Raw genomic sequence first — 12,308 nt, 5'->3', positions numbered from 1 at the left:
TATTGGAAAGAGATTACTTTTTTACCTCTTATTAGAGGTAGAAAGATGGAAATACCCAGGACAGCAACCCAGTAGATGATCTTCATGAGTCAATGTTCAGAATGAGCAGGAGTTTTGAAATTGTGTCAAAATAATTCCATGATTCTTTTGGTCTCAGTGTGGTTTCATTTCTCAATAAATAGAAAAACTATTTGGCATTCTCTGACATTCCTCATTCGACATAAGCAAGCAATAAATGTGATACACCACATTAACAGGAAAAGGGACAAAACTTATATGATTATCTCAAAAGATAGAAAAAGGGACTTGACAAAATTCAATATCATAGGAAAAAAATCTTAAGTTACAGAAGAAATGAATCTCAACACAATAAAGGTCATGTACAATAAGTCACAGTTAACATCATACTCAATGGGGGTTAGCTGAAAGCCTTTACTCTAAGATCTAGATCAAAACAAGGATGTCCCCCTTCTCATATTCCTGCAGGTCTTAGCCAGAGCAATCAGGCAAGGAAAAAAAAAAGATGCCAGGCACACTGGCATACACCTGTAATCCCAGAGACTCAAGCAGGAGGATCCCAAGTTCAAGGCCAGTTTCAGCAATTTAGCAAGACCCTGTCTTCAAATAAAAAATAAAAAGATCTAGGGATGCAGCCAGGCATGGTAGCCTATGCCTGTAATCCCAGCGGCTTGGGAGGCTGAGACAGGAGAATCATGAGTTCAATGCCAGCCTCAGCAACTGCGAGGTGCTAAGCAATTCAGTGAGACTCTGTCTCTAAATAAAATACAAAACAGGGCTGGGGATGTGGCTCAGTGGTCAAGTACTCCTGAATTCAATCCCTGGTACAAAAAAGATATAAAAATGCAGTTCAGTGGTAAAGCACCCCTGGATTCAATCCCAATATGAAAAAAAGGAACAAGAGAAAAAAGAGGAGGAGGAAGAAGAATTGCAAGAGGAAGAGAGTAAGATGACAATGATAAAAATAATAAATACTGGAGTAAACGTGAAGAAAAAAGAACACTTGTACACTGTTGGTGGATTTGTAAATTAGCACAGCCACCACGGAAATTAGTATGCAGTTTCCCCAAAAGACTAGGAATGTCACCCATCATATGACCCAACCACACCACTCCTCAGTATTTAGCCTAAAAAATTAAAGTCATCATACTATAGTGATACATGCATACCCAGGTTTATAGCAGCACAATTCACAATAGTCAAACAACATAACCAGCCTAGGAGTCTTATCAGTGAATAAATGGATTTAAAAATATGGTACATATACACAGTGGAGTTTTATTCAGCAATAAAGAAATATGAAATTATGTAATTTGTAGGAAAATGGATGCAACAGAGCATTACCTTAAGCAAAATAAGCCAAACTCAGAAAATCAAGGGTTGTATGTTCTCTGTCATATCTGGAAGCTAGAGCAGAAAAAGGAAAAAGAGGTAGGGTGGATCTCATGAAAATCAAAGGGAGATCAGGAGAAAAAAGGGAGAAGGGGAGTGGAAAAGGAAATACTTGAGAATGATACTAATCAAATTATATTGTTATATCATGTACAAGTACACATATGTAACAACAAATCCCAGTATTATGATTATGCATACTCATAATACAAATTATAATGTAAAATATGGAAAAGAACAAATTCAGAAAAGCTGTAGGTAAATAATAATATAAACCAAGAAAACAATCCAATTTCTTAAAAAAAAAAAAAAAAAAAATAACTCAGGAATAAATCTGACAACCCGAAGAATGGGAAACCTTGGCTCTCAACAAGCTCCTTTGTGCTAGTCTTAAAATCATAGATCACAGGGCTGGGAGTGTGGCTCAATGGTAGAGCACTTGCTTAGCATGCATAAAGCCCTGGGTTTGATTCATGAGTTCAATGCCAGCCTCAGCAACTGCGAGGTGCTAAGCACGAGGTGCTAATAAATCAATATCTCAAATATGAAAACACATGGCCTGACTTGCTCCAGGTTCCTTCCGGTTGCTCTTATCTCTTTTTTTCCTCTTTTATTTAGACAGGATCTCACTGAGTCCTAAGTGCCTCACTAAGTTGCTGAGTTTGGTTTTGAAATTAGCACAGGAATGCACTACCACGCCTGGTGCTCCTATGCTCACTATGGTCCACTAGGCCACAAACTCTCCCAGCCTGTTCATAATAAGGCTGCTGCCATTGTTTTAGCTGTAGGGAGATTTCAACCCCAGGGCCTCAGGGCAAACTCTGAAGATACTATTAATCCCAGAGAAAACCCTCTCAAGGGATTAAAGTCTTGGCCAAAAAACTTCATCCTTCATATTGAAGCATTTTCTAGCTAGCTGGCTATTCTCAAGATACTGATAATGAAAGAATGGAGACAGAAAGGAACACCAAGGATTAGGGTTAACTCTAGAGCTAACAGGCTGCCTTCCACAGAAACCAGAGGAAAAAACCTGTTCTGCCTCTGATTGGGTCATATATTGCACATTGTTCTTTTCGGTAGGTCTTTGGGGTACCAAAGCTCCACTCCTGCCATGGACCTACTGCCTCTTTAGGCCTTGTTTGGTTTCTCAGTGCTCACAAAAGTTTGTTTACGAAATATTCCTGCATTGTTTCCGTGCCCTTTCTACAAAGCTTCCTTAGGCCCCTGGGTGTTATTGTCTACCTAGAGAATAATGATGGATCTAGAAGGACTTATACCTTCTGAGTGTTCTACAACCACTGGCACTGTTGGAGGAGGTCCAGTCTCAAAGAAAGAAAATGGTGTAGGTGGCACAGGGTACTCTGGCCAGCACTTCTGATACTGGCAGTGAATATCTTAGGGCATCATCACAACACAGGGTCCAATTTAGTCAGCAGGCCCAAGATACTGCATTTCTAATAAGTCCCCAAGTGATATCTATGCCATTGATCCAGAGACCAGCCCCTGAGCAGCAAGGGACAAGTGTGGGAGTACTGAGGGAGGAATGGTGAAAACAGGGAATAAGCTCCAGGAGAACAAGTCGAAAGCTCCTCTGAACCACCTCATTTTCAAGTTCTTCTCCACAGGGCCTTCTCTGCCTTGATGCACAGAGGGACCCAGGCCCAGGAACATGCTGTCAAAAGGCCAGGGGCTGAGGTATCTTCACAACCTCCAGTAGGCAGTTCTGTCAGTGAAGGGAGCTGGGTTAGCTCCTGTCCCTGGTTCTGGGGTAGGTCTGCCAACAGAATGGCAGGTTCCTCAGGATGGCCCAAGGAACAGCAGATGGGCCAACATCCTTTATCCCACACCAAGGGAGTGACCTCCATCTCCATGTACCCAGTGCTTACTATGTGTAAATTCTCTGTACAAACTGCTTCATTTCACCCCCACCTCCACTTTATATAAAAACTGTGCTCCAAAGAATTAGTCCAATAACCCATGCACTAAACTGATTTAACTACATACCTTTGGGACTGAATCTAGGAAAAAAGTATCAGGATAAGAATTTAGACAACAGGCCAAGCCAACCAATGGACACTGACTTTGTATAACCCTTAGTAGAAACCCAACATAAGGGCTGGGGATATAGCTCTGTGGTGGAGCACTTGCCCAATATGCGCAAGTCCTAGGTTCAATCCCCAGGAAGGTGCAAGTCAGCACTGTTGATTCTCCCAATATCAGGCTCCCTGGTAACACTAATGAGACACTTCCTATGCCAACTAGTGTGTGTAGTCTATGAACTGGGCCTGCTGGCTTGAGCAGAAAGCCAAGAGGCTTTCACTCACCTGGGAGCACCGTTTGCAGAGCAGCTGGCCTGCAGAACAGTTGGCAGAGGGCCATTTAGTAAAGTCTGAATTGAGTAGAGTCAGTCCACCTGCTTACACAATGGAACAAAGTACAGCCTGCACAGTGGGCCACACCTGTAATCCCAGCAACAGGGCCAGTGGGTTGGTGCTTGAAAGAGGAAGATCAAGTTCAAGATCAGGCTCAGTCACTGGAATTTCAGGTGCCACACCAGCCAGAATGAAGGTTTAAAAAGTAGTCCTGGACATGCCTAATAAGAAGTGTAATAGTTGTCACAAATTTAGAACATCTGGTTTAACCAGACTTAAAATGGGAGGAGCTGCTTTTATGATATCCATTTGACATTTGACCTTGGTCCCCATTACTCTTAAAATCTATCCCTCTACTTTGATTTTATTTGCCCAGTCCCTAAAGTCATTCATTCAGGTTTGGCCTAAGAAAGAATCATACCTAATTCAGGATTTTCTCAAGGATTAAAATGATAATGAAGAACCCTTAGAAAAGGGTTCAAGAAATGTTCACCATTATTATGGAGGCTTAGACCTCCTCTATTAAGCACCAGTATAGTTACTGTCAATGCAAAGAAGTTACATGTGTGATAAGATACTCAGGTAACAGGAATGCTCAAACAGAGCAGCAAAGGTTATTCCTTCAGAGGGCCCCAAGACTACATGCATATAATGGAAAATTACAATAATGTGGCCAGGGGTGGGTATGTGGCTCAGTGATAGTGTGCCTGCCTAGCACATGTGAGGCCCTGGATTTGGTCCCCAACACTTGGGTTGGGGGAAACTGATCTTTCCAAAAAAAATCATGGAAACCTATACAAAACAGAATAGGGAAAAAAAAAAAAAAAAAATAGGGCCATACAATTGAAGCTCAAATTAAAAAAATAAAAAGGTATCCATGTTTATATGCTTAGAACATTTCTGTAAACTATATAAGGAACTTAATTGGACAACCTTTGGAGGTGAGTTTGGAGAGCAAATGTTTACTCTTGACTTTATACCTTTCTGTTCCATCTTGATTTCCCCCTTACAAGAAAAAAAAGACCAAATAATTTAATTTGGCTGAAACTACTATGTGTGAGCTTTGCAAGCACTGCCCAACATAAAGTTTTATAAATATTATCTCACATTTTCACTGACAAGGCCCAACAACTTTAGAATACCAGATTCCCTAGGCTCCTTTCCCATTTCTAAATGCACCCAAACTTGGAGGCTACCCTCATTCCCGAGTCATCTTCTCTGTACACTCACTCCACCTGTGATCTCATCCAACCCCAGGTTCTGAAGATAATGTCTAAACACTGAATCCTACATTTCTATCTCTAGCTTAAATGCTCTCTTGTGAACTCCACACTGTACTGCAACTAATGTCTCCACAGCACCACCTGGATGTCAAGGAGACATCTACATTTACATATCCAAAACCAAACTCATCTTTCCCCCCAAAATTGCCCTATAACAGCCTTCAAAATTTCAGTTGATGGTACATCCAAGCTTATAGTTGTTCAAATCTATTAACCTCAGAGTAAATGAATGACTAGAAAGTAGTCTAACTCATGATGCCAGTTACCCCAAAACAGTTATTCCTGGGTACTTTATAAAATCATTAAAATGTTTTCTGAATTATGTCTAAAGTTAACTCATGTTTAGTCCAGGATTTGGATTCTGACATTTTAATTTCTTTTGAATATAAGTCACTTTTTCAAGCAAAGAAATAGAATCAACCTAAGGATGTGGTCCTCTAGGGATCCAAGCCAAGTCTTGAGATCTTCAGCAGAATGACACTATAGTACCAGGTGCTACCAATAGAGTTATACACTCTAAATAGCAACCACTTATCTTCATTTTTTTTCATTAGGGAACAGCCAAAAGTTCAGTCTTTAAAGGCATGATATATAGAACATCTTGATCTACAAAGGATAGAATGACCCAAATTATATGCAGGCCATCCTATTGGGAAACAAGATCAGAGCTGGTCAAGGATTGGTTATCAGAGACAGTGCTTATACTTTGAAAACTTACTCTGTGGCTCAAAAAATTCCTGGTTCCTGTCACTAAGAAACAAAGCAAAAAATATTACAGATGGAGCCACACCAACATGTGGTTTTAGGGAGGTCTTCCACCAGAATGTGAAAGTAGAGTTAAGTGTAGGGGATAAGATCTTTTGATATTTTAAAAATAAATTACTTAGTAACTAAGAAATTAGACATACCACACTCTTCCATTTGCTACAATAACAAATTGACAAAGAAGACTATTTAAAAGAAATGCTCAATATAAAGAGGGTGGGAATGGTAACACTTTCCACTACAGGATAATCTCCTGTTTTCCCAATTAGCATTGCTATTCTTCCATGATACATGTGGAAAAACTTGTTGAGTTTTGCCACGGCCAGATGAAAAACAGCGTTTCCTAATTAGCTAATTAAGCTCAATGAACATTTTTAGGATGGAACCATAAACTCTGGCCATTGTTTTGTCAAACATCTGCAAACTGCATAATTCCTCAGCCCTTAGCCATAGTTTCTGTTCAATATCTTAAAGCTGAGTTTAGTTCCACTGTGATTTGTCTCAGGGCTGAAGTGAGTGTTAGTCATCAAAGTCTGGAATGTCATCATAGGAGTAACCCCGGTAGCCTTTAGACGCATAGTAGGCGATGCGCAGATGGTAAAATCCTGGCAGGAACACCAGAATGCCAATAATCAGGACAGGAACGGCCCGGTCTGCCCCCTGGTGGCAGAAGAAGGAAAACATCAGAATTATACAAGTTAATAAATTTTAAGTGAAAGACACAGGCATTGTATACTTTCCTGAACATTTTCTTTGAATAGGACACAAGGGAAAAGATTTACATTTACTTTCTTCCTGTTTATAAAGTGAAGGAAAGGCAGGGCATACTTGTAATCCTAGCTGCTCAGAAGGCTGAGGTAACTCAAGGCCAACCTAGGCTACATCAAGACCCCTTCTCAGTCATTCAATCAACTGAAAGAAAACTGCAAAGTACCAAAAATTATAAAAGAAAAACTATCCATTCTATTCCAGATATATGGCTCATTTCTTTCTTCTTTTTAAAAATATTTTTGTAGTTGTTGATAGACCTTTATTTGTGCTGAGAATTGAACCCAGTGCTTCACACATGCCAGGCAAGTGTGCTACCACTGAGCCCCAGCCCCTCCTTCTCCTTTTTAAAAGTTCTTAATTGTGGACACATCATATTCTCTGTCCTATTGTCTCTTTATAATAAGTATTTGTTATTATTATAACTCTTCATATATTTAAAATGTGTTAACACTCCACCAAAATGGACATATCATACTTTTACTCTGCTGTTCTTTGCATAGCTATTGGACATGCTGTGCCTTACTTTTTATAATTGTACAGAATACCACAATAAACCCCTGCTTTTCTCTGTGTGTGTTAACAGAATGGATGTGAATAATAGAATCAGTTCAGGACAACTATGTATTGAGGACAGCCTGCGAGAAAGAGCTACTAAATATCACTTTAGGTTTCTAAGGTATACTGAAACTTAATAGGAACTCCAACCAAACCCAACATAAAAAGGAACTAAACTGATGTATGGTTCAGTGGTACCAGACCTATACATTAACTGCTTCTCCCCACTCACCAGTAAATCTGTACTGCTGCAAAGCTACCATGACAGAATGCTGCTCTAGCTAGAGCCCCTTATCAAAAATGAATCTTGGAAGCTAGGTTCAGCTATGCATAATTTGTCATAGTTCCAAACTATGATAATGGGCAAATTGTTCAATATTTCAGTGACCAAGTTTGCCTACCCACCTCACAGGAAATATAGGAAAACTTTGTTGCTCAGAGGAAAACATGTTTTATTATTTTATATACATATGTTATATACATACACACACACACACACACACACCACACACACATATGTATTTTTTAATATTTTTTTAACATGTCCCTCAGGTTTCCATTTGAGAAGTTTTGTTAAACTCACTGGCACCCAAATCAGGGCAATACTGCCCTACCTGGTGGCTCAGTATTAGCATGGCAACTCATCATTGGGACTAAAAGAAAATCTTTTTCTTCTTTCTGCTGGAAACTACAGCTGTGGCTCTTGTCTTAAAGATCTCATGGCACATTCCCACATGCCCATCAGCTTACCCCTTTGCTAATGTAGCCTGACAGCAGGAGGGAGCCTATGATAATGAGAAAGGCGCCAATCAAAAACAGCACAGTGGCAAGTGCAATGGCCTTATAAGGGATCTTAGGAGGGCTTTTCTTAAACTGGAAGAGAAAACAAAAACAAAAAAGACAAAGAACATCATTATGAAAATACCAGGGCTACCAGGGCAAAAACACTTTAAAGCAGGGAGGATAATTAAGAACCAAAGTGGATACTTCAAGTGTGTTGAAATATGTCCTACCATCCAGTGCAACTCTGGGAGAGAAAGGGAAAGGACAGGTTACTCAAAGAAATTCCAATGAAATGTCATATTTTCTAGTTTTAACTAATTCCACACACCATTCACTGTACCTTAATTTTTTTTTCAAGAAATAAAAACAGGAACTACTTTATGGTTATTTGTTCATGAGACATACATTTATTAAATGCCTTGCACAGGTACTAACTTATAACATGCTAAGGAAAAGTAAAGAAGTTAAGAGATTTTTGGCATCCAAAGTTAAGTCTGTACACCCTGGAAGGTTTTTAGAAACAGAAAATTCCATTTTTTTGGTAAGGCATTACCACTCAAACAGTTCAATTCAAGCTTAAGATTCACACACAAACTTTCTAATGTTTGGCTCACAGTTGAATCTGAGCTAACTAGCTGGAAGCTTCCCAGATCTATTTTTATCTGTCCTTTAAGTATGGGTCCAGAGAGTACAAACAATAATTGATTTATTTATATTTAAAAGGATGGGTTCTTGTTATTTCTAGTTTTATCTAGAATATTCTACTTTAAGTGGAAGTGGGCAAAAAGAGATGATATGCTACTATTTTGTAGATAATGGTCAAGGTAGAATATAAACTTATCAATATTCTGTTTTACTTACTGTTTATCAAAGAATACCTTTAATAAATTGGATCTCATGACATCAGGAAAGAATGAAGATTCCCACAATCTGCTGGCTTCAGCAGTTAGTTTCTCCCTTAAAAGATGAACTGACTTTGACTAAAGAGTAAATAAACAATCCTTAACACAAATCCACTTAAAATCTGATTATTTTTGGACAAACTAAATAAAGTGTACAACTATAGGCAACTATAGGACTCTGGCATTACAATTACACTTTTTTTTTTTTTTAAAGAAATAGATAATGTTGGAATTGGTTTGAAACTGCCCTGCCAAGGTTTGCTTCAGCAAGCTAGGGCTAAGAGTTGCAGAAATGAGTTTACTTCTCACTGTTCATTCCAATCTTCAGGGATAATTAGCAAAACTTCCACCATGAAGGTCTTCCTGCTAACTCATCAGAATAGTCACCAACCTTGTCACTTCCCTTCTGCATTTACCTGAAGGTCAATGTAGCCATCATCTGTGCTGGAGAGCCTTGAGTATTTTACTTTACTACTGGGGATTCCAGTAGCCAGATTAGTACGAGACGGCATCATAACACACGGACACAGCTACAGTCTAAAACAACAAGGAAAAAAAGTGTTACCGTCTGTAGGTGATGATAATACATTAGAGCCAACTTCAGATTCTATCTACTGGAATTCAGGGCTGCCATATCATATTGCAACTGATGATTTAGGCTTCATTGCTCTTAAAACCTGATATTCCTTTGACAGAGTGCAAAAAACCTCAGTACGTATTTAATTTGGTTTGTCCTCATAGAATGAGAACCAGGACATTCACCAAGAACCAAATTCCAGTTTACCTTACCACCAGTGTTCCCTAATTCTTCCAAAGTCACCAGAGAGTAGCTGGAAGAGAGACTTAAATTCAGGTGCACTTGATGCTAAAGAAGTACTTCTTGCCCCCTACCCCAGCTTAGAAACATACACTCAAGTGATTTTCTTACTTACCAAGGAAGGAAAAGAGGGTGGGAAATGGAATACACTCACATCAGCATTTTGCTTATTTCCCCTTGTTGGATGATATCACCCTTTTAAGGCATTCTTATAAATTTAAATAACCTCTTGGTTATTAGTACTACACCAGTGCCTTTAATATACCTCTCTCTGTTCCATTCCAAACACTGATAAGTTGTGATTCCATTTTCTGGGCTGTGTGGCTACCTAAAAATACTGAATTAAACAAACAAACCTGAATTAAAAGTCTGGCTTATTGTCCAAAATATTTGAAGACGGCAGTAATGAAATCATTCCTATATTGTCTGTTTGAAAGTGGATAAGACTTAAAAGCAATGACATTTAAATTTTAAAAATCTGAAATCTGTACACTTTTCCTCCATAAAGTCACCAAGGTATGTGAACAAGTAAATTTAAATTCAAAAGCATCTGAGAAACTTACGTACTTCAACAAGGGCAACAGAACAGACTGGCCTTTCTCCATGTGACATTTAGTAAATCATGATTATAATTTATCATGTGGCAGTTACCATTTACTTAGCCTTGGTTAGGTGTCAGGCTCATCTCTAAATGCTGTATACATATTTGACCAAAACTTGACTAATTATTACAGTCGACTTAAAGTAACAGCATTATGAAAGAACTGGTGCTAATCCTGTCATTTTTATTAACACTAGTCCAATAATCAAGTATTGAAAAAAATAAAAGTAATGCTAACCCATATGCTTTTCTAAAAGGGTCAGAGGGATGGGGATGTACCTCAGTGTTAGCATGCCCACCTATCACATACTAGGCCCTGAATTCAATCCCAAGTAAGGGGGGTTGGAGTAATCAGGGGAGTTAGAACAAGGTGCATTAAATATTAGGTTATTAGTGTAGCGATTAATTAAAGTTAATTCTATAAAACTTAAAGTTCAAACTACCAATGTGTGTTAGTTTTTAGGGCATTTGACTATACCCGATTTGTATAATCCTTTCTTTAAAAAAAAATTATCCTCCATTAATTATTCACACACTTGCATATAACAAAAACACACAAGGTGTGAGAAGGAGAGGAGAGACAAATGCTTATGAAACCAGAGTTTTGAGATGAGACTCAATTGCCCACTTCACCAATTTCTTCTGGGTTCTTGTCTCCCAAATTTTGAAGACTAAAATCCACAATCACGGAAGGGAAGGGTAAACAGAGTAGGATCTATTTAAGCAACAAGAGATAGAACTCCCGCCAAGCCGGAGGGGGACTGATAACAGAAAAACATTTTGGTGTGCCAGCTTAGGAGTTTATATATTGTTTTGAGCAGAGCGTGGAACAAAATCTATGTAAAATAGACCATCCAGTTCACTTCCATTGTCCTTCCCATGAGCCATCCTTCTTTCTTCCTACTAACTTCATCTGTGCTCACCCTCATCTTCCATTCTCCACCTCTGGGACAAAGGAATTAGCTGGAGGTGTTCCCACAGATGAGCCTCAAGGTCTTTTACATTTGAAACAGGCTTTGAAGGTGCTGCTCATTAATAGGTCTACTAGTTAGTCTCCAGGTGTGGTTGAATGGTGCTCATCTTGGTCATTTTACTATCTATTCTAGCTTATTTTCATTCACTTATTCATGGTAAAGATAAAAAGAAAAAAGTTGACAGAATATTTTCAAAGTCTCAAAGTTTCTAACAGGCTTTTAACCATCTCCACCACAACCTCCAAATTCCCTCAGCCTCTGAAGTGTTAATAAGAGCATCAGTAAAGCCCAGTGCCTGACATTACACTCCTTTATATCCTTATTTTCCTGCCCGTCTCCGGACGTCGCCACGCAAGGAAAAGCCGACGCACATTTAGACCAAACGCAAACAAAACTAGTTTCTGGAAAGAGGCCAACCGTGCGAAGCAAGCGAACGCTTCACATCTAGGACTCCGGCAGAGAACTCCAGTTTGCTTCAGGCGGGAACACTGGCTTGTAGCGAGGGGGTGCGAAGCTCCCGCCCCGCCCCGCCCCGCCCCAACCCACGCATGTCTTACCCGAGCACCGCGTTAAGACTGGAGCTAGAGAGGAACTCGCCCACGGGTACCAGCCGAGGCGTCCCAGGCCTCATGGCACAGCCAACCTAACCGCCGACCTAGCTAATACCAGCTCGCCGCCGGAAGTGGCGTGCGTATGAAGGCGCGCCGGAAGTTGCGTCACCAAGAGCGACTTCTCACCCGCTTCCTGGGCGCGCCCAGGATAGCCCTTGGCGGGAGAAGTCGTCTTGCAACAAGCGCTGGGGCTTGTCCGGGCGTATCGTGGTGGTGTAGGAAGCTGCTGCGACCTGGTCAGCCCGCGGCCACCGTCAGAGTGGCAGGCTAGAGTACATAGGGCCCCGCCCACCTGGGTCATAGTAGGGGCCCGGATAAGGCTGCAGTGATTCCTTTCTTGACCCCCGGAGCCAGTGGAGTCCCCCAGGAGGGGTAAGCCCAGGACTTCAGTGTACCCAGATCTCAATTCAGTGCTCAAGGGACTCAGACTACCACTGCACTCTAAGCAGATCTATTCTTGTGCC

At 40.2% G+C, this 12,308-nt stretch overlaps 1 protein-coding gene and 1 non-coding gene across 3 annotated transcripts; both read right to left on the bottom strand.

Moving 5' to 3' along the window:
* Positions 1-1,276: 1,276 nt before the first annotated feature.
* Tmem230 (transmembrane protein 230) lies at positions 1,277-11,945 on the bottom strand. 2 transcript variants are annotated; one of them, XM_046433666.2, is made up of 4 exons: positions 11,791-11,945; positions 9,258-9,378; positions 7,907-8,029; positions 1,277-6,490 (listed from the first exon to the last, which is right to left on the bottom strand). In XM_046433666.2, the coding sequence occupies exons 2-4, from the start codon at positions 9,354-9,356 to the stop codon at positions 6,350-6,352; spliced, it is 363 nt and encodes a 120-aa protein (XP_046289622.1). In that variant the 5' UTR covers positions 9,357-9,378; positions 11,791-11,945; the 3' UTR covers positions 1,277-6,349. The 2 variants fall into 2 exon arrangements, with proteins under 2 accessions (XP_046289622.1, XP_046289621.1); XM_046433665.2 differs by lacking the exon at positions 11,791-11,945 and adding an exon at positions 8,818-8,896 and having other exon boundaries at positions 9,258-9,383.
* Positions 7,700-7,809, bottom strand: LOC124086008 (small nucleolar RNA U6-53/MBII-28). The gene has a single exon (XR_006849682.1). It is a non-coding gene; the product is annotated as a small nucleolar RNA U6-53/MBII-28 (small nucleolar RNA).
* Positions 11,946-12,308: the final 363 nt, after the last annotated feature.

The sequence above is a fragment of the Marmota monax genome, unplaced genomic scaffold (genome assembly GCF_021218885.2).
Source record: "Marmota monax isolate L192 unplaced genomic scaffold, Marmota_monax_Labrador192_F-V1.1 WCK01_AAM20220418_F8-fsc00014, whole genome shotgun sequence".
In the NCBI taxonomy this organism is placed as follows: domain Eukaryota; kingdom Metazoa; phylum Chordata; class Mammalia; order Rodentia; family Sciuridae; genus Marmota; species Marmota monax.
This window is presented reverse-complemented; position numbering and strand designations above follow the sequence as displayed.